This window comes from Cydia splendana, chromosome 17 (assembly GCF_910591565.1).
Source record: "Cydia splendana chromosome 17, ilCydSple1.2, whole genome shotgun sequence".
NCBI lineage: Eukaryota > Metazoa > Arthropoda > Insecta > Lepidoptera > Tortricidae > Cydia > Cydia splendana.
The window spans coordinates 13,221,740-13,249,536 of NC_085976.1; the positions used below are offsets into that span (position 1 = coordinate 13,221,740).

The window sequence follows — 27,797 nt, forward strand, 5'->3', positions numbered from 1 at the left end:
TATACTGTATAGACAATGGAATTTCTTGAAATCGTGTTCTACGAAATACTTGAATGGCATTGTTTTGTTGAGTGCCCATTGAAGTTGTAGTGGTGATCAACGGTTTTAAGGTGAATCCACTAATACGCAATCCTTTTTTGAATCTACATAGTATCATAACATAATACGTAAGTTAAAAGATTAGATAATTTGAATATGCTATTAGGATTTTTTTTTATATTAAGACAACGACAAACGGTTAAACCACATATAGGTAGGTGTGTGTGTACCTACCTACTTTATGTATAATTATTCCATTGCTGTCAAATGAACGTTAAAGACATCGTAAATGTCACGACAAGATTTTTGTTATTAGCGAGTTGAAACAAGTTTAAGTTGTTCGACGCGTTCAGTAAGTCTTGATAATTGAAGGAGTCCCTACATTTTTAATGGCCAATAAATACGAAACTGTCCTAACCTACAAAATGTTATCTTTTACATAAGTATCTACATAACATATACACTACAGGTACACAGACCAACGTAACGCGGCAATATACAAAAAAAAAACTTAATTCAAGCTTAGGTTCAAGTTGGCGCCGATAGTGGACACAGCTTTATATCAGAGCAACAAGATTGTGTAGAAAAACATCATCGGTAGGAAGTCAGGCCCGCGCGGCCGCAAACGGTCTTGATCCTCGTAAGACGCAATTATTTTCTCATACTAACAGACGTTTTCCGAGCTTTTGAAAAATGTTCATTAATTTCCTAATTGATCACGACTTAGAATTGCTTTTTAAAAATATAACGTTGCACGTTGTAAAGTTAGAACTTTCCATTATTCGTGTCACTTACCTTTTCACAAGGTTAAGACACATTCTTGTGTGGCAGTAGAAAATATTTAAGACACAATATTTCATACTTATAGTACTTAAATTTAAATTACGCCAATGTAATCTTAAGGTTCCTGCCATTTTGCTTACCTGAAACAAAAAAGCAAGATTTTCAAATTTACTATTTACAAATCGTTAGGTACCTACTATGATAGACTGCTTTAAAAAGCTAAAAATAAATATAATTGTGATTGATTTACAACAACTATACTTTGTCCATTATATCTTCTACACTACATACTAATTTCTTAATCCCATGTAGAATACTTCACGTCACGTTAAACAGACGCAACAAAGACTTTAATAGTGTAAGTTATTATATAGTAGTGTAGAGTATTATATGTAACTTGGTGCTTTGTAGGTATCATTCAACATCATATCCGTATCATAAAACTTGAAAAAAAAAAAAACTATGACAGAAATCAGTCCAAATCAAAAGTAAGGCTTTCAAGCTACTCAAAGTATCAAGACCAACGGTCGGAGGTGGTTATACCGGGCGCGTAGGCCAACTCATACCTGCCTCGGCGCGGCCGACGCCAGTCTTCGCCCGCCCGACCTCCGAGCGACATCTAGTGTCAGTGTAGACCATGCAAGTGCTCAGCGTTACCCTGGCCTGGCTGTGCTGCGTGCAGGGCGTCATCAGGACGCCCTTGGAGGCCTTCAGGCCCTCGGCGGAGGTACATCTGAGGAGGCCGGATAAACTACCATTTTTGCCGCACAAACGACCCGTGCCTCCCTTTAAGAGTGGACTCAAGATTTTATACCAGACTGGGGTAAGTCTTTTTATGACGGAATTGGAAACAGTAATTTGATCTTTAGGTGTTATTGAGATTGCCACGTTTCGGTGCAGCTCTAATAACTTTTTATGACTTAAAGTAACGTTTATTTTCATTGATTTTATTGGAACTAGAATATTTCTTGCTTAAAATGCTGTTATTTTGCTCTTTATAAATATAAAATATCACTGTGAACAACCTGTAAATAATTAAAACGTCAAGTTTGTTTTATACGATACCTAAAATCGTTTTTCTATCCGAAACCTCCTGAGTCCTGGGTCCTGGGACTCATGAGTTCTTGTCAGAACTGTATGTAATCTGACGATGGAACGAGCTTTGAAAGATTTATAGGCATATACCTATATGTATTAGTCCCAATGCAGTAGGGGACATTTTTGAAGTAAATTATTATTTAAGTTATCTTACTTTAGGAAATCCTTAAATCAAAGATGCAAGTCGTTAGTCATATACGTTTAATACTTATAGTAAGCTAATAATTATTTGTAAGAACATTAATTTTGGTTAGTAACCTAGGTAACATATACATTGTACGTACCTATATTATGTACATGGTACATGTGTAAGTTCCATTGAAGTAAACCGACACGTTAATTCCTGTAAGAATTATTCGTCGATAACCACATAGTTTGCAGGTATCTATTTTATGTATTTCTTTAATGTGTTTATTTCATAAAGATGAATTGAAGATGAAGATTAGTTCATATATGTTTGTATGTTTGTTCCTTGCCCGTTGGCCGCCCTATAGCCCAAACGGTCGACAGATTTTGATGTGCGAGTCCTTAGAGTTGCCTCAGTTATGATAATTGGGGTTTTATTTTCGGGTGAGTTTTACATAATTTCTCATATTTGATTAATCCTATACCTAGTTCGGTTTGATTTAATGAGGCAAAGCTAGAATTATTAACATTACCAATATCCTTACACCTGTGACCTATAAGAGAGACTGATTTCAATCCTAATGTAAAATGATTTCAAGCTATCAATAATACACGTACGTACATACAAACGAAATTTAGATGCCAACTCTGTACACCATGGAATAGCTCCTCCACGGAGTCCACGGGCGTTTTTGACCCCAGGTGTTCGGAAGTTCGGAACCAAAGGCCTAAGCTAAGCGAATGAATTCCCTGTTCTTAAGGGAGAAATGTACTACTGTCTCCTTTTGATAAACACGATTTAGATCTGGTTATTACTAAATCAGTCAACCCTTTGACGCTGGCATATTTCAGGTTAGATTAAGTTCAATCGCTGGTAACATTGTAAGAAAAAATATTAAATGACGCACGTATTGACGTAATATTAACTACGTACAACTATTCCAATACGGCCGAAGGAATCCTCCCACCAATTAGATCAATTAAAACTGACAAGTATAAAACGAGCGGTTAAATTTCACAAACACGCCACACTGGCCCCCGTGACTAATCAAATAATCATACCGAGAATCCTTAATAGCGGTGGTATGACAAAATATACGGAAATCTGGTAGTTTATCTATCTAATACCTTTAAACGAGCAATTTTTGTTTATTTATATATTTTAGGGATCTCGGAAACGGCCCTAAGGATTTCGATGAAATTTGCTAATTGGGGGTTTTGGGGGGCAAAAAATCGATCTAGCTTAGTTCTTATCTCTGGGAAAATGCGCATTTTAGAGTTTTTATATGTTTTCCGAGCATAGCTCGGTCTCCCAGATTAAATTAACATTGATATGACGAAGTGTCCGGAAATCTGGTAGTTTATATATGTAAAACCGTTTTAACTTTAACGTGATATTAAAATACGCGGTTTAAATTGACTGATCATGACGTAAAACGACTTTAGAACCGGACCAAGTTATCTCTGCATGTGATTTACAATGGCCAAGCATGGCAATGTCATCATTAATAAATGTCAAATCACTATGAAAATATGGCGTTTATAATAACACTTCCTCACTTTGTCCTGTTCAAGTCGGTGCAAACTTAGCTTAGGCGGCCTCTAAAATAATTAATTAAGCTACTTTAAAAATTTGATTTTTTGTCGGTACGTGTCTACGTACCAAAGGTTAGTCTGGTATGAAGTAGTATTAGTACTACTACTAGTAGTAATGGATAGTTTCCCGAGGAGAACCTATAGACATACTGTAGGTCGACACTTCTACCTCCCCTTTTAAATGGGGAATACCACGGGGCATATCGGAATTACTCAGAGATTAAAATAAGGTATCCTCCATAGGTTCTCCTCGGGAAACTATCCATTACTACTAGTACTACTTCATATCAGACTAACCTTTGGTTAATGAATAAAATTGCAGCAGATTACGCGGGAAAAGGATACAGATTGACAGACAGCAGAAAGACAGACAGGTAGACAGTCTTCCGTCAATATTTATGGATACCTCTTCTTATATGGATAAACCATATGAATAATTTTATGCCTAGCTTAATTACGTATCACAAAAAACTTCTAATCTATGACAAACAGCATGACATGCATGACAGCATTTACAACTGCTATTAAGACTGGAAAAACACCTACCACACTGAGGCCCACTTGCACCATCCCACTAACCCGGGGTTAAACGGCTAAACCGTTAAACTATTAGTGCCAAATTGTACTGGTAACCATGGCAACTCCAGGTTTAACCGGTTAACCCCGGGTTAGTACGTGGAATGGTGCAAGTGGGCCTAAGAAACGTAAACTTTAATTCAGCTTACTTTATGATTCAAAGGTATGTCAAACGAAAAGGTTGGAAATAAAAAGAAAATTACTGAGACAACAACATCCGCAAACAAATACGTAATTATTTCCCGCCATCGATTTCCTCTCACAAAATTGTAGCTGTAATATAATGATTACATTCCTCGCCCGAAAATGAGAGGAAATAAATCCGGATGTCAAGTCTTCAATAAAAAAAATTGATAATCATTATAATAATTTCAAAGGGGATAATCGTCTTCGTTCTACTCTACAAGTCTACATTTTAAGACGTTTGTTGCAGCCGTTGGGTTTTCAACTCTAAGTCTTGGAGCTTTAGGATTGGAATCTGGTGAGTGAATGGGAATTTTTAAAATCGGAATTGTCTGAATGGGTGCGTGGGCGCACGCGTAACACCGGTGGCGGCAGGTGTTCATTCACTCATTCTTATCTTGACAGCTTCGATGAGTTACGGCTACGGCCTGTGTGCACGGATTCGGTGAAAAAAAAAACGTCGTGTTTCAAACTTAACGGTAACCGTTGAAGGAATGCAATAGGGGGCTTGCATAAAAATATTCACGTCTTTTTATAGTTGATAAGGTTAATTTTACACATTCCATTACTAGCATGATATTAAATTGGAGATCATCCTGATGATGATGTTGCGTGAATTTTGTAAATTGTAGGTACCTACCTAAGATACATTTCAATGATAAATACAAAACTTAGTCAGAATGCCTGATGACATTGATGCTCATTTCAAAACTGGTTGGTACTTTTTATAATAAACATTTGGTTCTCGATGCGATAAGAAATCGACGAATGTTTCCATTCTAACTTTATCTTTTATTTCATAATCTCACAGCGTTTCCGAGGCATTATCTAACACACCCATTCTATAAGACACCGCAACAATGCATTTTCGTCTTGGCAATTGTTAATTTTCGCAATAATCAGGCATGAAGTGTCTGGGAGGGTCAAAGAAGCCGACGGCCTATGAAAAAGGAGTTTATTACTGGCTGAAATTTGAATAACAAAACTGTCTTCGCCTTCACATCTAGCCGCCGCCACACCTCCTCACTTACAAAGCTTATCTAAAGACTCGAAAAGACTTTAAAGTTTCAAATGCCGACAGTTTGGGGTTGCGTAATCGGGGTCGTAAATAAGACTACTACTTTTTAGGCTTTAGGGCCATCAAAAGTAAACTGTGGTGCTTTTACATTGGCAAAATGATTGATGCGAAGCGGTTTTTGAGTTAATATATTTACTCATGGCGATAAAACAAATCGTGTGGTAAATATTTTATTGATTTATGTGAAATTTTCCAATCTAAATATATCCATTGGATTTTCTTCAAACTCTACATCATTAGGACAAGTCGAAAGTCGACTAAGACGAGTATGGTTTTTATAATATACTTAAGCTTACATGGATGCTAAGGACTAGTTCGGTAAAAATCGAGTGCTATGCTATAAACCCTACACAGAAGTAATAATACTGAATTTGTTAATTTAGTACAAATGATTCACAAGAGCTGACGAAAAAAATATTGGAAAAAGTTGAAGATTCATTTCAATATTGTTACAAATCAGACAATACAAAATTACAATAATACCATGATTGTGATATAGACCGTTCAAGATCCATTCCTTCCTTAGCATTGACAAATCGAATCTGTAAGAACATAGTGCAACAAAAAATTGTATTTAATCGGACTGCCCCTTGACTTTTTGAATATATAGCCTTTGTGAATATATTAGGTACTTACACTCTTTATTATGAAATATTGTTAGTAACTCTCTTATCTACTAAATAATGAAAACCTTGACTCTAACTACTCGTTAGACTGATTTTAAACCTATAATGCCAACATTTTTAACATTTAAATAGGCTAATCTTTTTTACATCCACGATAAGAGTAAAATGGCGACGAATTTAAACGTAGGTAATCTGATCTAGACTCGCCACTGTTTGTTTGTTAAATACTAATTTAACCTCGATTACCCTACTGTATTTTATTACGTAAGTACTACAGTCGGTAGTTAACAGGAATGGAAGGTGAAGTCTTTAAACTAAATTGCTTGCGAATGTTTTTGATATCAAATTTCATTATAGTTGACGCAACGTTATGGAATAATGAGGCAATAAACGGTTAATGTAATAACAATTTGCAAGTTACGAATCTTTTATAGCCTTGCGTGTGTAAATGTACTAAGTATATCTCAGAGAACTATAGAATCGACGTACTTCGAGACAACACGTTTTTTGAGTACCGACCTCGAGTATTCAAAGATACATAGAAGGCGGTGGGCCGAAGATCTGGTCAAAATAGCGAGGAATTATTGCAAGCAGTGCAAATATCGGTCGTAGTGAACATTTTTGAGAGAAGACTATATAGCATTACCTATCTGAAGACGTGTTCATACTCGTACTCGTATTCGATGTCAATCAAGGTTTGATTTGGCCGTGAAACTGATGTTACAAATTCTGGCCGTATAGGTAGATATGATTAGTTCACATAATTTTTGTCTAATCTAGTCGAATAGCATTTTTAATGGTTTTCGGTGATGTCCCTTTTCAAAAAGAAGCCACATGGCTTATACTCGTCAATGTTATAATATATTTAGTCTAGCCTACTGCTTACAGTATGGAAAACGAAACTCGAATCACATCCCTGTCGATTTATCACTTGTCGCAAAATAGCTTCAGAGGCAAGTGCAACACTCGTGTTGACAATGTGGGCATATCGGGTGTCGCATTATATTGGCCTGAATTATCCGGCCCGCACGATGGTTACTGCCAATAAAGTTGAGCCTAAAGCTAAACAAGTTGTAACTACAGTAGGTACAGAAAGTAGGTATGTACATAGTTGAAATGCCCTTGATTTTTATAAGTTCATAGACGCCTTTTTTAATGAGCGTTATCCACAGGCGTCCTCTTTTTATCTATCCCCCAGCCAAAGGTTTCCAAAGCTCTCCCCCTTTAATCGCCGGAAAGTTTTGCTATAGGCACTTCAATATAAGTGATATGTGACATTCTTTGATTATTTTGTGAAACTCCATATGTAATTATACGATGAAGAGAAGCCCCCAATGCTATCTCTATTGTACGTTGAGAAGTCATATTACCGACAGCAAATCACGAGTCAATCATACGTGTTAACTGGTGTGTTTTAACGGACGAAATGGTAACATAATGGCAATTTTCGTAAATAATAGCGATGTCATCAATTATCGCTAATTAACAATGTTTTTTGAATTTTTTATAGGTCGATCGTACTAGTGCTATAGTACAATCTTAGCTAAAATATTAATACGATTTAATGTGTTTTTAATATTTTAGCCGATGCGATCGGCGGAAATTGCATGAACACTCCCTTCACTGGTCGTCAATCATTTTAAATGGATTACTAGGCCACTGGGAAAAAATGAAGCAAAACATTCAGTTCCTTACTCAGGAAGCTAATACTATAGCTACAGATTTTCCTAATAGACTTATAGAGGAAAGTCACATCCTCTGCTTCAGGCTGCGATATAAGTAATTACGTTGACGGAAGCCGCGTGTCGTATTTTAGTCATACTTATAAGACCATAAGTAATTAAGAAGTAATCGAGCTACAATGTTTCCTGTCCATGGTATTAAGACCCATAAATATCATTTACCAGCCTTTGCCCGCGACTTCGTCTGAGTAAGATGATGATAATGATGATTGTAATATGTATAGGTATATCCTTCCTCGAGCCTTAAATTATCTCCATACCAAATGTCATCTAAATCGGCTCAGGGGATTAAGCGCGATTTGGGAGTCAGAGTCCTAACACAAGAAAGTTAAGGAATATTTGGCTAACATAAGATATAACGTAGGTTTCAAATGTATTTTTTACCGAGGTGAAATCAGAGATAACGCTTATCATGAACATATAGCTCTGTCTCAGATCTTTCTAATCGTGGTCACTACTGGCTAGGTATCTAGTCTTCTTTGGGAGTGTATGATAGAATATAATAGAACATAACACTTTCTAAGCACGTAATAACGTAACAAGTTCAAGCTTTTTACTTGAATCGGTGCAAGCGAAAAAGGTTGTGTTCCACTTAGGTACTACATACCTACAAATACTATAGCATCTATCTATGTATGGATTTACTTGTCGATGTCGCTTTGCTACTTGTTTACTATAAATAACGTACGTACCGTACTCATACATATAAGCAGCAAGTAGGTAGATCGATAAAGTCAATATCGGATGTGTCGGCTTGAACAAATATCCGATGGATCCTCGGTAACTGGAGCTAGCGCCGCGCCGCGTCGCTGCAAGTCTTGTCTCGTATTTGTGAACTCGCTATATTCAATATTCCTAACCTAACCTGGCTGGTTAGGTGATTATTGTTGAATAAGTAAGTATGTAGTGATAATCACCATGCAAATTTGATCAAATATAGAAAATTGCCAGTGCCAAGTTATTGGCGTGTTCACGAAAATATTTTTTAGGAAGTTAAGTAAGTAAACTGTTGTGAGACATACTAACATTGAGAAAGGAGACCTAGGCTCTCCGAAACATGTCGCGCGAGCACAGAATAACTAATAGTACTACGCGCGAGTGACTTAATACAAGTGAGTCTAAATCGTAAAATTGTCCAAAGTTAAGTAGTTCATTCAAATTTTCCAATGAAATATTTATTCATTTTCTTTCTATCGTTAAATTAACATTTTGAATTAAGTGGCAAATACAATTGTGTGAACTAACAAAATTCAGGAAATTACCCATGGGAACAAATATTTTTATTTACTTCCAAAGGAAGTGTAACGTATTCCATACCCACTCAAAAATTCCGTACTAGTACGGAAGTGAACAGTAAACCTGTGTGTGTTAAGCTTTTTATTACATTTCTGTTAGCGTGCAGAATAAACTAGACAGTTTAGCATATAAATTATTTTATCATACAAATGAAATTAACTTTAAACAGTTCTCATGGCCTTAACAATGGGCATACCTTCACGATTAACATCCTAATTGACTAGGCTATCCAAGCAGCTATTTAAATTTTATATTAAAGAACATTGCTTTCAACATATGTATATGAATACTCTAGTCATGTAACGGAGTTCTTTGCGAATATTTCAATTAAGTTAATGTTAATTTTATTCAGCGTGTGTTGAATATATTACGTGATTAAATGACACCTCCTACCCAAAGGTTGTCTGGAAGAGATCGCTCTTTAGCGATAAGACCGCCTGTTGTTACCTGGTTCTATTTTTCCGTTAAAATTTCTTTGTAGTTTTACATGTATGTAAAATGTATAATTATTGGTGCAATAAAGAATATTTACTTACTTACTTACTTACTCCTATCGAAGTAAGAAATGTTAGAGGGATAGACTAACTCATAGTTCTGTTACTTTATTGATATTCTATTATAAATTAATCCTGAACACGTGCTATTTCTAGATCCATATTGACACAATTTAGTTTTGGCGATAACACCGGCAATAGTGGGTTTCAAGCTGATTTCGTGGCTATTTAACAAATTTTGCGATGTCACTAACAGTCAAAAAATTAAGTCGACAACCGCTTCTGTTTTTAGGGTTCCGTACCCAAAGGGTAAAAACGGGACCCTATTACTAAGACTCCGCTGTCCGTCTGTCTGTCACCAGGCTGTAAAACAGGAACGTGATAGCTAAGCAGTTGAAATTTTCACAGATGATGTATTTCTGTTGCCGCTATAACAACAAGTGCTAAAAACAGAATATAAGTAATAAATAATTAAGTGGGGCTCCCATACAATAAACGTGATTTTTTTTTGCTGTTTTTTGCGTAATGGTACGGAACCCTACGTGCGCGAGTCCGATTCGCACTTGGCCGGTTTTTTACTTTCGAGAAGCACCCCTCCACGTTACGGTAGCTAACAGCGCTTAAACTTTTTATCGGAATAAACACTTTTTGTGATGACAGGATTTAGACAAATCTTGGCTCCGATCAATGGGTTTAATGAGATAATTTACGCTTCGGTACGGACACAAAAAAAGGCCGAGACATGCGTCAGTAAAGAAAAGTGAATGCAAAGAGTGACCTCGGCGGGGACGAGCTCGGGGCTCGAGCCAACAATTGATGGTAAAGGCAGATGCACATGGCAACCAAATATGTTTTATTTTTATTATTATTCCCCCATAATATATATGTTGTGGGCCTTTGAGTGCCACGTCGACCAAGCTGTGATCTATTGTGACGGCCCTTTAAAGTTCACTACTAATGCCCATTGAATCCAGGAAATTCCAGATTCTTTGGGCCGTAATGCTCTGTACCTCATAGGGTTGCAGTACGTGTCGCCCTAGATAGGTGCTTCTTTTTGACATTAGTGGTCCACAACACAGGAGCAGAGAATGTGAATTTTCTTTTTAAGGGCAACATGGTAGTTTTTGCTACATTCTTGTAATCTGATTAAGTTAATATCCCTGTAGGGATAAGATGGTCGGTTCTTTATCATTTGTCATCATGCCTGTCATGTTCTAACAAATAGTAAGTGCGAAAGTGACGCATGGCATGACAGGTGATAAAAATGCGACCATAACCGCTACTGGTAGTTTTTGCTACATTCTTGTAATCTGATCTGATTAAGTTTATATCCCTGGTTACTTGGTACACATTGTGATGAGAGCAGCCAATAGAGATCTTACAGTCATTTTCGAACTACAAAGACGCTGACATATTGGTGCAACTGATTCTAAAGAAGAGAGAGTATGAAGGGACTTGCATAGAAATACTTTAGGTTTACTAACTCTACTGTACTGTGCTTTACTGTACTGTACTGTATACAGTACTGTTGTAGGTTGAGTATCTTTCAATGTACTTATTTTTGTAATACATCCTCCTCCTCCTTGTGTCGTATTCCTCATTGCTGAGGGTCGTGGCCTCCACGAATTATTTTGTGGACTAACTCCTTCCAAGTGTGCAGTGCATCGTGGATTTTAGACTTTGTGCCTTCGCGGATCTGATCTGTCCATCGCATTGGGCTTCTTCCACGTGGTCGCCATCCTTGGACTTTTCCCGTTACCAGAAGCATTTCCAGGTTGTCATTTTTTCTTTCTGGCTATGTGTCTAGCTGTGTGTGTTTGTAATACATAGTCAATGCAAAATCGTAACGGCAACGCTAAACGTTGCTCCAACATAAGATCATAACAACATTTTTATTCACAGAGACGACAAACAAGTTTTTTTAAATAAGAACTTGCTGTGTGTATAGGGCGCAAGTTTTTAAAAAAGCAACAGGACCCCAAAAGGACGGGACACCTGTGTTACGCGGGCACAAAAAACACTCCTTCTTATTTTACTTTTAACGAAACGGTTAAAGAAAGTGGCTTGGTAAGAAATAGAAGTGACATATTTTAATAACAAAACTTCCATATTAGAGACAGTCATATTAAATATATTAAGAACGGGTCACTCACGTATTTTAAGTCGAAAAACGCTCGACATGTTTCACTCCGTACCGAGGAGTATCATCAGGAGCTTGCGTTGGCGGTTCGGTTGGCGTTTTTCGACTTAAAATACGTGAGTGACCCGTTCTTAATATATTTAATATGGAAGTGACATATTTAAAGTTATACAAAGTTTAGTATGTTAGATACTTGCTAAGTTTTTTTTAATACCACATCGGTGGCAAACAAGCATATGGCCCGCCTGATGGTAAGCAGTCACCGTAGCCTATGGACGCCTATTTCGTGACTTTATAAAATAATCTGTCTGTTACCTCATCTGTCACCGGCGATATTAACATTTTACGCAATGATAAAAAAGACTTTCCAACAAACTAAATAAGATTTTATCTGCAAATTTATATACATTAATTAAAAAGATTAATTTATTTCTTCAGTTATAGCTTTAATTTTTACTTGATAATTTTAACGTTGTATCTATTTTTTTAAGTCCCTGAGAAACTGAGCTCTTAGCTTTCGAAATGCAAGTTTACTTATAGTTTCAAAGTATACAAAAGAAAAGAGTGAACATTCTCATGTAAATAAAATAAATAAGTAAATATTATAGGACAATTTTTACACAGATCGACCTAGTCCTACAGTAAGCGCAATAAGGCTTGTGTTGCGGGTATGAAATAAAACTTAGACGGAAATCGTGTAAAGACATCAGTTGAAGGAACTTACTCAAACTATTTTATTAAACCGGAACATACTTTTGTGTAGGTACTCAAGACGAGAGGAAACAAAACGACTATAAATAGTAAAGGATAGTCGAAGCATTCAGAAACACTTGAAAAATAAAACCCTTTCAACCGAGACATCTTTTTATCCTATTGCGTTGAAGATTTTCCCAAACAGACAACTCACCCTCTTTTCGTTTGGTCTGTGAATAGGTAGTACTTAAGTACTCGTATTCAACTTTTGAGAGAAGACAATAAAAAAAAGTAGTTTATAGTATATCTAGTTTGATTATCAATTGATAAGGGCGTCCGCAAGCTGGCACGGTTGCACGGAGCGGGTCAGCGGGTTACAGAATAGCTGACGCGGACGCGTGCGACGGATTTTACCTACAATGGCACCCGCGTCAGCTAACGGAGGCCCAACTAAAAACGTTAATTTCAGGTACCTATGTAAAACCGTCTGCTGTAATTTTATACCTACCTACCATTAATTAAGTAACGACCCTATCATTGAAAGGATAGGATAACAATGGACGAAATGTTACATTGTCACTAGAATTAACAGGCTTGTCACTGAGCCTGTGCAATGTCACGAGCTGTCAGAAAGCCAGTTGAATATGGCCGTCAACAAGTCTTAGGTTAGCATCCGTCTCAGAGGGCTGGCCACGTGCGTCTTGAATGGGCCCTCCGGATGGAAGCTACAATGGATCGTGTGAGTCTGTGAGTGCGTGTAACCGTGTATGCTCGTCGGTGTACAGGGTGGCTAAAACATAACTCAATTCCCGCGATTTCGGTTTTGGTCCCATAGTAAAAGTTGCTCAGTATAATCCCAAAACAAGTTATTTTTTAGCTACCCTGTATAGAGGTAAAGTGAAGTTTAAAAATGTAACTCCGTTATCGGAAATATGTAGCGTTTTTGTAATTTTTTTATACAATAGAATATTAAGCCAGGTAGTTATTAAATAGGTTTTGAAAAAGTAGTTTAAAGTTCCGGAGAAGTTTTCTGCGGGAGAAAACAGGACGGAAGAACGACAAGTATTGCCATAAGGGTTCTGTTAAGTAGTACCTATACCTATGCTTTGAAGAAAATAAATTCCTGCGTAGGTGAGAAATGCGCCGGTATTCATTTTTAGTCGATTTTATATAAGGTGGCAGATTCTGATACGTTTTCATTAGTAGAGCTATTTTATAGGATAAAATCCAATGTCACTATTCTCTGTTTTTATTACGTTATTTGTTTACGTAGAAACCTACAGAATAAGAAACTCTAACTCAATCGAAAAAAATCGATTGACAAACAAATAGACACCAGCCTAAATATCAATCAGGGGGTAAAAATATGAAGGTAGATATTTCAATTTCTTAATAGTAAAATTAAGAACTATAAAAGGTTACAAATCAAATCCTACAAAGTCATATTCGAAATCCGTTTTGTAAATTTATATTCGATTGCTAATGGAATGAAACAATATTGGGTGATAATAAATAACTTGGGGCCGAACATAGAACCCGATCATCTCAGAATGTATGGAGTTTTCATTTACAACTATATTCAGCGATTTCTTACAAAAATATGCGCATGTAATATTCACTACAGACTTTACGAACTGTACGGCTACCACCAGTTTTGACATTGACATAACGCTCACGTTTACGTAACTTACTTTCTATGCATCTCGCTCGTACTCGCATATGCGAGCAATAGAGCAAGCGAGATGTACAGAAAGTAAATTACGTAGACGTGAGCGTTATGTCAATGTTAAAACTGATGGTAGAGGCTCTGGCGTCTTAACTTCACAGTCAAGTTACGTATGTAACCATTCGTTATTGTAGCAAAACTGCATCCACAACTCTGAAAATCTGGTCAAAACCCTTCCTTAGTAATCACCATTTATTCGGTTATGTTTAAGCCGAAGGTTCAGTCTCGGCCAAAAAACCGCCGAATCTTACGGTTACGGCCACGCCGAAACTGTATTTTTGGTAGTGTATAGTGGTCGGCTGGACGATGCCCGGCAAACGGAATCATGGTCGCCCTAAATCTACTGGGCGCCGGTCTGTGAAGTAAGAGCTGGGTGTATTGGGGATGGGGTGGGAGGAGGCTACCCAAGTTGCCCAGGACCGGAGTCAGTGGAAGAAAAAGATTCGAGCCCTACACCCCAGCAGGGTTAACAGGATGGAAAGAGAGAGAGAAGAGTAGTGGTCGGCCAAGTTTCGGCATCAACTTAAAATCATGTTGTGGCCGAAGCTTCGGTGTCAGCAAAATCGCACCGTCGGTTTCGGTCGGACACCAATAAAGAGGATTTACATTGCTGACAGCTTAAGACAAATGCAAGTCCAACGTCATCAAAACTTGCGTCTTCGGGAGCTCAAGCAGTCTAAAATCAAGAACACACTTCGTGCCTACAAAATAAGTTGAGGTGTTATTTTGGCGGTGACTTAAAAAATATAAGCTCTTAAACCAGTTTGTCAATATCTATATACATAAGTAATATTGAACACCCATGTACTCGTACCCAATGAAGGCTAACAAAAGCAGTTAAAAAGTGCTCGAGGCCTCATATTAATAACGCTCGTAATAAACATCTTGTAATAAATAATGTTTAGTCATCTACCAAAGCTAACCGAGAGTAACATGCTTAATTTAACCTTGAGCAGTACGTATCAGAGTTTAAAAACGTATGATAAAAAGTGATGAAGAGAGGCAAAGTAGATTGCGGCTGATATAACCAGTGGCGATGTGTAATCGTAATTTGTTGGCTACTTGTATTACCAAAAGTGTTCTTATATTGACTTACCGAGTCAACCATTTAAAGGTAACCAGTTTAAGCTCGGTCTCTGATCACGTATAGTTAGTACGGATTTCGGTGTAACAGATACATTGGTTTTTACTGAGCTGTAAGCTCTAGAAGCAGTGCTGCAGTGTGAGAGTCGGGTGTCCGTCCGCGCCTGAGGCGAATCCGCTCCCAAATCTTTTATAATTAAACAACCACAAAAACTTAACAACAACAAATTAATTGAATAATTTCGTCGTTTCCTGTGCCCTTTTGATATGATGCAAAAATATCCTAAAGGATTTAATTTGCATTTGATTTTGAACGGTTCTTGTTAACATGGTTCACATTTATTTTATATACGCAATTTCTAAGCGGGAAATGTCGGTTGTTAACATCGTTTAAGTGATTTGCACTTAATACACCAATCAAGGAGCGATTAGCTAGGTAGAAATATATAGTTCTACCAAAGAGTTTATTAAATAATGGCATCTATAGGTACTCAATATGGGCATTTTAATTTCACTTTAAAACGCGACTAAGTCGTCTTTCAGTAACGTTTAACCATCACATTCCTGAAAAAATGTAAGGGATTTGACATTGACCGTCCATTTTGTGAAGATTGCTAACCAGCTGTTAATGGTTACCTAAGTAAAGTATAAAACATAAATTAACTCATTTAGGCTTGGATGGTTTTTGAAAGTTCTTTTTAATATTAACATTATTAACTGCCATTCTCTGACAGTCAAGCAATGCTCAACCTGAGTGTTTCAAGTAGGTATGTAGTGTGACATATTAATTATTATATACAGACGTCGGTAAACAATTAAGTTATATAAGTATCGATATGAGTATCGAGTATGTACATAGATGTTAACTACGAAAGGATGAAAATTGTCGATGAATCTCCTATTTCAAGTGGAGCTAAGCTAACGTAGCAAATATAAATGAACTAGATAATAGGAACTACCTATTAGTTTCTGTTGTCTAGTTCCAACACTGAATGCCCCTTCTACTTAACTATTTCACGACGACGCTTAAAAATATAAAGAGAAAATAAATTAGTTTAACTTTTGACTAAACGAACTAACAATAAAGTAGGTACTAAATCAAAGATACGTGCGAGTAAGACGGCAAAGTGCTCAAAGCACGTGGGGGATAGGGATAGCGGTAGGACGGTTGTGGAAGGTCGGTCGGTGCTGGTAACAAATTATTTCATTAGAGTGGGCGCGGCGCGCGCGCAAGCCACCTGTCCGGCGACCGGATACCTCGCTTCCCGACCCGCTCCACCCCCGCACCACAGCCTCCACCGCAACTGAAAAACAACCTTATCATGAAAACTGTACGGTCCATATCTCATGGATACAAAAGGTGGTGGGCCACGTCTGGTTTTCAAAACGACTTAGAAAAGGACGAAAACGCAAATGTCGCCCCCGGTCAGGTCTCAAATAACGTTTCCAAAAAATCATTGACACAACATCCGTCGAGCCTCCCAGCTACAAATGGGAGGTCGTTACAAAAATCAGTGTCTCGAGTCAAATGAATAAATTAGGTACACGCGATGGTCTCGATTAGATATCTTAATGCGGCTTGAGATAATCTTTGTAATGGGTAAAGAAAAGCATTAAGCGATTGATTCAATTTGGCATTTGCCTTGTCTTGACTAACTCGATAACGTGATCAAAAGATGCCACTGTTACTTGACCTATTAGCCGCTGTACAGGGTGGCTAAAAAATAACTGCATTCCTGTTGCCAGGGAGGTTTTGGGATTATACTGAGCAATGTTCACTATGCGACCAACCCCGAAATCGCGAAAAAAAAATTTGGCTGTTTCATACATTTTGGCTGGTCCATTTACTACGGGAGGGTAAATTTTTATTTAAGGGACTTATTTGACAACCCAGAATGGTACTGACATGCTGCCTGTGCCGAGTTACGAAAACGGAAAAGTCGTTTTTTCACATAAATTCTTGGCGCCCGTTTAAACTGAGGCACACGTGAAGTAAGTCAACATTGTGCAGTGTGTTCCTCGGCTCGGAGCTTTTTGTCCGCACACAAAAGGGCTGTATCCGGTAAGATCGGGCCGCTTCCGCGAAATCTATCGCAACAAGAAACGGGAAGTATATCCGGAACAACGAAAAAACACCAGTTTTTTTCAAACCTCCGAGTTGTTAGGGTTGTCACTTGTACCTAGTAGTTTCGATCTAAATATGTCGTGTTGTACCTGGCAGTAAAATAACTTGCATGAAAGAGGAGGGAATAACAACTAAAACAGAATTAGTGATGGAAAGTTTTCAAAGCATTTTTAACGTTGATAAGTTATGATACATATTGATGATGATGACGATCAATTATGGTTATGAGGAATTAAATTTCAATAAATTTTGTTTGGTAGATAAATATTAAAATTAAGCCTTTTCTGATTTTTAAGTACGATATTTACTGGATTCTTAAAGAAAATGTGTAGGTAGGTACATATGTCAATTGTTAACAACCTATGTTCTATAGTTATATTCCTATGCCCTGTATTATAATATTTACAATGGGTATACGGGTATATTATAGGTAACCTTAATTAAGCATTATCTCAAGTGGCACAAGATGAAAGAGTTTGTTGTACTATTTTTGGTTGTAGTTTAAAGGGATGATAAACTCCGGTTACAAAAACTTCATCAGTCTACCTGACAATTTCTAAGTTAATTAAACATATTAAACGATTCTTATTGGGAGATATTATTTGTACTTATTCTGTTTGTGAATTTATATTTTGGATTTGTAAGTATTTACCTACTTACTCTTATTCTAATTGTGTTAACAATCCTTATTGGAGCTATAATTTTATTTCATTATTGTTTTTTTTGACGATCATGATAGAAATTCTTATATTTTTGACATCAATGCAAACTTATTATGTAATTGTCTTTCATGAAATAAATCATCTAATCCAGCCATTCTCTAAGTGTGTTCCGCGGAACCCTAGGGTTCCGCGAAACCCCTGCAGGGGTTCCGCAAGAATTTAGAACACTATGCTTTAGTCGCCTCGAAAAATTTTACTATGCAAAAAACACACTTCTAAAAACTATTGTTTTATTGTAGGGTTCCATCAAGTATTTCGCTTTCCAAAAGGGTTCCGTCAAAAAAAAAGATTGAGAACCGCTGATCTAATCTAATCTATTGCATATGCCCTAAGTAGCAGGCAACCCTGAGGTAGTGCTCAGTGTCAATTTTCCCACGCCCAACAGGTTGCCAAGCACGCCTTCCTTCCGGAGTACGACCAATGGTCCTTTTCGTCACAAAAAAATATTTTTTTCGACAACAGATTTCGAGCACACATGTTTCTCAACGCCAATCAAAAAGGCATATGTCTTAAGGGCGTTTATATGCCTTCACCCATTTCGGAAGTAGAGTGTCAGACCGTATTGTGTGAATGATAATGATTTACATCTTACGGGGTATAATGATCGGTTTCTTGGCGACAGGTGTGTAACAACATGGATTGCACATTTCATTTTTCCCACGAGCGATCTTTTGTGGCGATTTTCACCTGACTTTTGGGTCAGAAGGCTATTAAAATTGTGAATGACACAAAGCTTTTACAAACATATGTCTTCGGAATGCACTATAAAGGCTATTCAGAGTTTGATAAATGGATGTTTGCAGGTTATTTAATTCAATGTTTATGAAGCTATGTTGTGTGGCGATGGTTTTTGACACCTGAGTTCCATTCAGAATTGGATTTTTTTAAATTTTACAGGTCCATATTTTTAAAGTATGCTACATTGTTTCCACATCATTAAAGTTGATGTTTATGATTTGAATTTCAAAAAGCGTTAACGGATGAATCGATAGTAGCAAACAAAATGTTTTCTCGTAGAATTTGATAGGTGAGGCGAATGGCAGTGTTAGTGTTATACCTGGAATGTTAACGGCAATGTGCGTGGAATCATTAAACGCGCCATCGATCGCGACAAATCGATAAATGTTAACTTACAATGTACCCGGGCCATATTTAAGCTACATTTTTACGAGTTGAATCCGGCAACATTGAGCCGATATTCTGTGACTATTATAGAAAGACATTTTGTTTTGAGTTTAGCTTCAGTTTGGTGAAACTGTTGTTTTCATAACTTTTCAAACTGTTTTTGTAATTTTATAACCAAAGAAATATTAAAATATAGTTACTCGACTACATTTTAAAATAGTTTTATAAAAGCTAATACCATTTTTGGTAAATCAAGATATTTAGGTGAAATGGTGGGAGTAACATACGACTATTGCTGTATTTAAAATTCAAACATTTTGTGGATTGCTCTTATAGATAGGTACAATAGCGGCGATATACTGACCTGTACGGATATGATGGTCGTTCTTGTCTACGTGACAGCGTGATAAAACGGTGTCCTTCACTTTCTACCCCGTGGTGTTAAAAAGTGACAGTTATTTTATCACATATATAAAACCATCCATAAATAGCTGGCTGTTAATAATAAACGTCTTATATAGAACTTCTCGGCTCCCGACTATGCCTTTCTTAGCCTACTAATTACAATATATACATAACCATGATATACGAGTACACTGTGTATTTCGTGCCGTCAGCGCACACTATACTTTGCATAACAATTATAAATTACTTATTTTGTACTTATGCAGAATAATAAGAGCCTTACATGCATAAATCTGAATAGGTTTAGTTTGTACGAAGTCATCAACACATTGTATTTTTATTAATTACGGCTTATGGCAGCGTCTTGTTTTTCCACCTTTCATATTGCTGCGTAAACGGTGCGTCAAAATCTTCTACGCTGCGGTGTGGTGTCGATCCTTAAGTCTTTAACTGATACAACTTAGGGAACAAATCGAATTATAGCATTATACTCGAGACATTAGGATGACTACCCTACTGTAGCCTAGAGGAAGGAGGAAGGAGAAGGAAGGAGGCTGAAGACGCCTGTTCCAATCCGGCCTCCATCACTGGAGGGCTTGGCTTGGTCACTCTTTGATAACATTCTATTTCAGTCACATTTCATTACATTCATTGCACCTATTTTAAATTCTATTTCAGTCTGTAACTGATGTTAACGTTAATGTTTCTCATTCCAGGTGTCAGAGGATGACCTGCCAGCGTGCAGGCCGCGGCAGGTGTGCAGTAAGGTCGACCTGTACGACACCGCGCAGCCCTGGCTGGAGAAGAAATGCCGGTGTCTGGGCCACAGGCCGTGCTCAAGGTACTTCAATACTTACCTAATAATATTTTATGCACCAGCACGTCAAAGATTCGTTTACATTTTTCGTTTTATTACAAAGGATTAGGGTACAAAACTGTTAAAATGTCTTCGATGAGTCGAAGACTTACCTATAGTCGGTAGCGATAGATAACAGCCTAAGATCTTTCTTAGGCTACCCCACACTAACATAAAATATTTCGCACCATGCACGAAAATATTTTGTATACTTAGCTAATTGCTTTGACAGTTTGAAAGAAACTGATTAGACTAGTCTGCCAAAAACCCTATTCCTGAGAAAGCAGCATTTGATAGAAATGATTTCCGTAATTTTTCAGCGAACTCACCGCCGATGACAACCACACGCTCGCCGACAAGACTACCCTATACAAGACCTGCGAACCAGTCAAGCGGTTGCCCAAGTGCCGGTACTTCAAGGACCCGGCTTGGACCATCTACACGTTGCCTGACAGCAACGCCACGCAGCAGATCATCAGCTGCCACTGCCCGAAGATGTCGGTCACGTATCTGCTGAAGAAGCTGCCGTATACGACGCCAGGCGGGGAGCAGGGCAACCAGTATCAGTTTGCGTGCTCGCCTATCAGCGTGAGTTGATTTTTGTTTTATTCAGCTATTCCTCGCCTGAGCCTCGCTCGCGGGAGCCTGGGGTCCGCTTGACAACTAATCCCAAGAATTGGCGTAGGCACTAGTTTTTACGAAAGCGACTGCCATCTGACCTTCCAACCCAGAGGGTAAACTAGGCCTTATTGGGATTAGTCCGGTTTCCTCACGATGTTTTCCTTCACCGAAAAGCGACTGGTAAATATCAAATGATATTTCGTACATAAGTTCCGAAAAACTCATTGGTACGAGCCGGGTTTCGAACCCGCGACCTCCAGATTGAAAGTCGCACGGTCTTACCGCTAGGCCACGTCACGCCAGGGTCAGAGTAGTTATCCATTCATTTTCAAAGAAAGGTTTATGTGTGTGACAAAGTGACGATAGGCTATAAGAGCGCAGCAGCACCAGCCTGGTTACTGTGTTAGCCAATTCGTAATAACGCTTTCTGTTGATTTATTTAGTAAAAGCGTGTCCAGAGTCGAGTGAACGTAGTCAAGTAAAAAAAAAATTGTTGGGATTAGAAGGGATTTAAAAGTGGAATAAAACGTTAAGATAATTCCTAAATTGTGAATGGCGACAGGTTAGTGACATTGTCCATTTACTGTGGTCACGCAGCTTCTGCCTCTGCAAGTTCGTCATTTAGTCGAAGAAGACACCGTTAACGACACCTGGTGGAGAGCAGAGGCACAAACACAAGTTTGCGAGCACGAATACCGTGTGAGCCTTTACTTTCCTTTTGGTTCGCGCGGTCGTCGCGGGATGGCGCTGACGACAGTACGAGCTTTTTATTATTGTATGGCAATAATTTAATAATTATAAACATATAAAGCAAAACATGAGTGCTTGGTAAAATGCAATGAAATAGGGGGAAAAAGTTTTCCAAAGAATCAAATCTAACTAGGCAAATTTCCTGTCCATGCTTGCCTTTGGTACAAAGGTTTTACATTCCTATCTCACAGAAGAGATAACAAATGCAAACGTTTCAACCTACCGACACCAGTGGTTTCCCTGAGTAGCATGTAAACATTTCAAATTAAACTCTTTAAAGTCTTATTTCAATAAATACTTGAACAAGCTGTTAACCCTTTGACCGCTGAAGATGTTCACTGACACGCGCTGCTACAGCCCAATATCAACCTTCGTGTATCCCGACAAGGTTGCGACTTGCGATGAGCACACGATACGCGTGGCATTCAAAGGGTTCAAATAGGGTGTCCCAACTATTAGAAAGCTAAAAATTAGACCACAACTCACAGCACCTTCTCCTTTCCAGAGACTACGTTGTTCCCGCAAAGAGCCGTGCAAGTTGTTCAGCGTGCGCCGTCGTCACGAGCAGATCGACGAAGTGAACGCCAACACGATCTGCCAGTGCCCGCGCGACCACTCCTGCCCGCGGCACCACACGGAGCCGGGCGTGCTCGCCGGCGTGACGTACGCGGCCGAAGACATCCGCACGTACCACGGGTACTGCATGCCCGAACCGCCAGAGACGTATCGGTTTGTGGGCGAGAAAGACTGAAAATAATTACGCTTTATGATGGGCTTAATTGAGTCGCGGAATTTTTATCTTGTTATCGATTTTTTTGTCTGTACGGTGCAATTATATAATAATCTATCCTACATGGTTATTTTATTACCATAAATATAATCGATTTTCGATTGCACCAATTCGTAATCAAACTTAGAAGGCAAAAATCCGACAGCAAGATATGAATTTGCCTTTATATATTTTATCGTTGTGGATAAGACAAGCTTGTCGATTTATTCACAACTATAAACAATAGTCACGCGACAACGACAAGTGTTTTATGAACGCCTTTCTTTTGATGACAATGACGCTAAGTATCCTTACCACGACTGCCTTAGCAGTGTCAACCTGACATATTTGCTAACGTCGGCGTGACTTAGTTTCTATACATCTCGCTCGCACTAATATGCGAGTACGAGCGAGATGCATAGAAAGTAAGTTACGCACACACTAGCGAATATGTCAGTGTCAAACTGGTGGTAGCCGTAAAGGTTGCTTTGCTCAATACCTGTTTAGTACAAAAACTTATAAGGCAGCTCGAAATGCTTTTTTTATTATTAATGCTATTATTTTATAAGAACTGGACAAATAGCCCAATCAATAACGGAGACCAGCTAATTGTGACTGACAACTATAACAAGTTTCTTTTCGTAACTTCAGTAGGCTGAATCTTTGTTAATTGGGGTAAATACGAACAAATCGTGTTGTTTAATGTACATCGTATTTCACGTTATATTGATAATTACTTATGGGGAGTTGAAAAAAAGTGATCCAAGTTGAAAAAGAGGGAATCTAAAAACAATAAATGAAAAATCTTGTGTGACTTTTTTATAATTCCCCTTATGTAAGGGCGCGCATATTGTTTCTGTTATAGTTATTATGTAAATAATAGTTGTAGAGTAAGTAATCATTCCAAACGGTTAGTATAGATTAATTATTGATATTTTAATTATTTACTTGCCATATGTTGCGTTTGTTCCCAGTCTTCCATTCCAGTCAAGAAGACAAAATTGTTTCATTATTTTGTTTAGTTATGTTTACTATTGTCTAATAGTTTTTGTTATTTATGGCGATATATTCGTGGTCTTAATTATACTCGATTAAAAATATCTTTAAACTTTTTATATCCTTTTACAACCTTATTACGAGACGACCATAGGGAATAAGTTAGAAAATGTTGCCGAGCTCCAGTTTAAAAGAACAAATAAGTATGTAAATGACCCAGTATTCAAAATGACTAAACTTAAGTTAATTTAAACAAAATTAAAGGATACTTTCTTATTGTTTCATGGAACTGCAAAACTTTAAAAAAATCTACATTTCCATGAAATTATTTGCAAGTGTCCGCTCTAAGCCGAAACTTAATGTTAAATGAAAATTAATGTCGCAAAGTGAAAATTAGGGGTAAGATGACGCTATAGTCTGTATCTTTAGGTATTTAAATAAAAGTAAACACACAATTTGTACGTTTTCGGGTAGGTACATGTATTGGTTAACCAACCAAATACAAAAACGCCTGGATCAGTTACTGAACGACCTGACTTCAACCTACATTATTTGATCATGTAATGTTTTCATCTACCCTCCACTGGCTTAAGAAGCCATTTGAGGGTACATTTTGTTTACTTTTATTTAAATACTTAAATATACAGAGTATACGTTATGAAGCTTATGTTGAATTTGCAAAGTATTTAAGTTCAGGAGTCGAGGCACTACTGAAGACTGTATCTATGTAAATATGAATCATGTTTGTAAAATGATAACTTGACGTGATTTGTCTTCCTTATTTGTTTTATGTATAAATTTAATCATAAGTTAAATTATTGAAGAAAAATAAATAAATGTTCCGATATCAAACATTATTTTATTAAGGTCTCGAAATTTTAGTATTGGACCCTTTTCTATTTACTACATACAAGTAAACTTTGAAAACGGTAGATATGTCGAATGAGGTAAACTGTATGTCCGTGATATCTCCACTTTAAAAATAATGGCTAAGCGAACCAAGATATTAAATGTAATTATAATTTTTTTAACGTTTTTCCTATTTTTTAAACATGGCATATATATGACATATATTTCAGGCGGTTGGTAAAGCAGTTGACTGAGTTTTCAGATTAACAAATTACAATTACAATTCAAATCGGTTTCATGCAGACATCAATCAGTTCACAGGTTACCATATAATAAGTATAATAAACTTCTTACCAACTGCCGCAGTTAAACAGTAGACCTAGTTAACCATTGTCCAAAACGTGACAATAAAAATGGTTGACGTAACTTCGATGTTTACGAGATTATTCACAGATTATCGAATACTGTGACAAATAAGAAATTTCTAGTGAAATTTCTACGTTACGTCGAAACGTGATAATAGCTTTTTAAATGGCATTGTTTACAAAGTTCAATAACTAAAGGAATTAAGTTACTTAAATTGATCTCCCTTAATATTTAACCATTTTAACTTAGGTATTTGAAAGGAAATCTATGATAGTGTAGTGTTTACATTTCATCTTATTTCTTCACCGTTGCGTCGCTCAAGAACCACGCTGTACCTTATATTACCGAGTACCTTGATTCATCTTCTTCTTGTCCTAATCCGGTTAGATAATCCCAACTGAAATGGTAAAGTAAGGTTAATATTTACGCTAATTAGCACATTAGGGTTGAAATTGTTTATACCAATTCCGTTAACACCACTCCGCTGCACCGAAAATGCTATAAAATTTACGATGTCTGATTATTAGCTAATTGAGGTTAGTAGTAGTAGCACGTTTATAAATTTGTCGTATATCTTAGGGTTCTTCTCATACAGCCGCCACATGTGCCCGTGGTTCTCCGCGTATTTTACCTGTCCGTAACTCTGACATTTTGTGTTTGTAGCGGTTTTCAAACGTGTGGTCGGCTTCATGCATGCTTTTATTAACGTAGTCGGTAAATATTTTCCAAAAGCTTGCTTAATTAAATTAAACATAAATTTAAAGTTGACCTACATTGAGCGCAAACTTCAAATTTCACGCTGAATGGTAATTAATTCAATATATTCTCATTACAATGATATCGGTCACGTGTGCTTAACATATTCAGGGAGTTAATTATAATGGGTAAGCGAGAGAAAATAAGACCTATGAAAATTAAAAAAAAATCATTCATACAAAAACAAGAAGTCGTCTTCTTTTTAATGGGTAGGTAGTTTGAAACTGTAAAGTACTATAAAGACAGAATCGCTGGCCCAATATAACAGGGTTCTAAGTATGTTTCACTTTTATCGAACTGAAATTTAAACGTTTGTTATAGTGACATTAAGTCGAATTTCAAGTATCTTGAAAATGTAACATAGAACCCTGTAATATTGGGCCAGCGATATGTGATTAACCATGTAGACTGTCAAAGTTCTTCTATTTATTTAGCAAATCGACAGTTGGTACATTTTCATACCAATAAATCTTCGTCTTCTTAAAATCTATTAGTTTACGTTATTTTTAAAAGATTTGTCCCCTTCTAACCTCTTGATTAAAGTCGTTTAACGACTAGTGCAATTTTCAATACCGTCTGATTGCATTAAGTAAATTCCTTGCCTACTCAGCTCAATACAGAAAAGCCATTTATTTGCTTAATCCGTTACCAACGGTACACTACAAATGCTAAAGCTTTGTCGATCGGATTCCGGTCAAATAACGTACTATGGCCAGTATAAGGGTACATATTTGCGATTAAAATTTAAATGGGTGTTATTTTGGGTTAACAGGTTAAGTTTGCGCTAAATATTAATTTACAATTTACGCAATGGCTTATAAAATTTAACAACCTTGAGCCAGGAACGACCCGGAGCGGGGGTAGAGACCTCTCCTGCAGGCAACGCCATAGAACCTGAGGGCCTACTGCGAATCACGTTCGACGTGTTGCCTCTCTGTTGCACTTGTAAATTCGTATGTAGGTGTGACAGGGAAGCAACACGTGGAACGTGGTAGGCCCTCTGGAGAACAGTTTCGCCTCCGCGCACCAGCACCCAGACGTCTCCACACACTGAGAAAAATTTGCTACTTATGAAGCAAAAAATTGTAAGTAGCTTGCAATTTGCTACTTACTACGGGTGCAGCATACTTAATACAGCTGCCGCATACTGCTTAATGGTGCAAGCTACTTACGCGTTTAGGAGATACACAATGTTGCGTACGGGCATTGGAATTTTGTACGTATAATGTCAGCGCCTACGTAATAAGTATGTTATACCCGTACAATACGTAGTTGTTTAAGGAACTTGAATGTAAGTAGCTGCCACCATTACCCATACATATTCGGGTACATTATCCAGTTCAACCTCCTACTTATAAGTAGCTTATACCTTTACATTAAGTAGTTTTCAACAGAACATGAACATAAGTAGAAAACATCTTTATTCATACATGTGTTGGTTATCATATAGAGTTGTTTAAACGTACACCTCCTACTTATTTAAAGGCTTTACTTACACGATATCCGTATCTTTACGAATACGTAGGCGAGTTACGAGAGTTGTAATACAAATACGACCTACTATACAGTCCCATGATGAGTAAATATGCCGATTCATTATACGTGTGCGGTCCTACTGTTATACATGTAGCAGCTACGTATCTTACGTAGCCCATGCCAGTACGTAAGGACCCAGTCACCTGACGCTAGCACGCAAGCTACGTAAAATACGTAGACAGTCCCATGATGAGTAAATATGCCGATTCATTATACGTGTGCGGTCTACTGTTATACATGTAGCAGCTACGTATCTTACGTAGCCCATGCCAGTACGTAAGGACCCAGTCACCTGACGCTAGCACGCAAGCTACGTAAAATACGTAGACAGTCCCATGATGAGTAAATATGCCGATTCATTATACGTGTGCGGTCTACTGTTATACATGTAGCAGCTACGTATCTTACGTAGCCCATGCCAGTACGTAAGGACCCAGTCACCTGACGCTAGCACGCAAGCTACGTAAAATACGTAGACAGTGCCATGATGAGTAAATATACCGATTCATTATACGTGTGCGGTCTACTATTATACATGTAGCAGCTACCTATCTTACGTACCCCATGCCAGTACGTAAGGACCCAGTCACCTGATGCTAGCACGCAAGCTACGTAAAATACGTAGACAGTGCCATGATCAGT

General features: G+C 37.6%; 2 protein-coding genes across 2 annotated transcripts in view; one reads left to right on the top strand and one right to left on the bottom strand.

Moving 5' to 3' along the window:
* The window catches only part of LOC134798836 (elongation factor-like GTPase 1), a 239,909-nt gene that overhangs the window by 24,721 nt on the left and 187,391 nt on the right, over window positions 1-27,797 (bottom strand). The gene's annotated exons all lie outside the window — the stretch shown is intronic.
* LOC134798826 (protein giant-lens) lies at window positions 1,372-23,612 on the top strand. Its single transcript, XM_063771212.1, has 4 exons — window positions 1,372-1,645; window positions 20,373-20,497; window positions 20,833-21,100; window positions 22,389-23,612. The coding sequence occupies exons 1-4, from the start codon at window positions 1,460-1,462 to the stop codon at window positions 22,632-22,634; spliced, it is 825 nt and encodes a 274-aa protein (XP_063627282.1). The 5' UTR covers window positions 1,372-1,459; the 3' UTR covers window positions 22,635-23,612.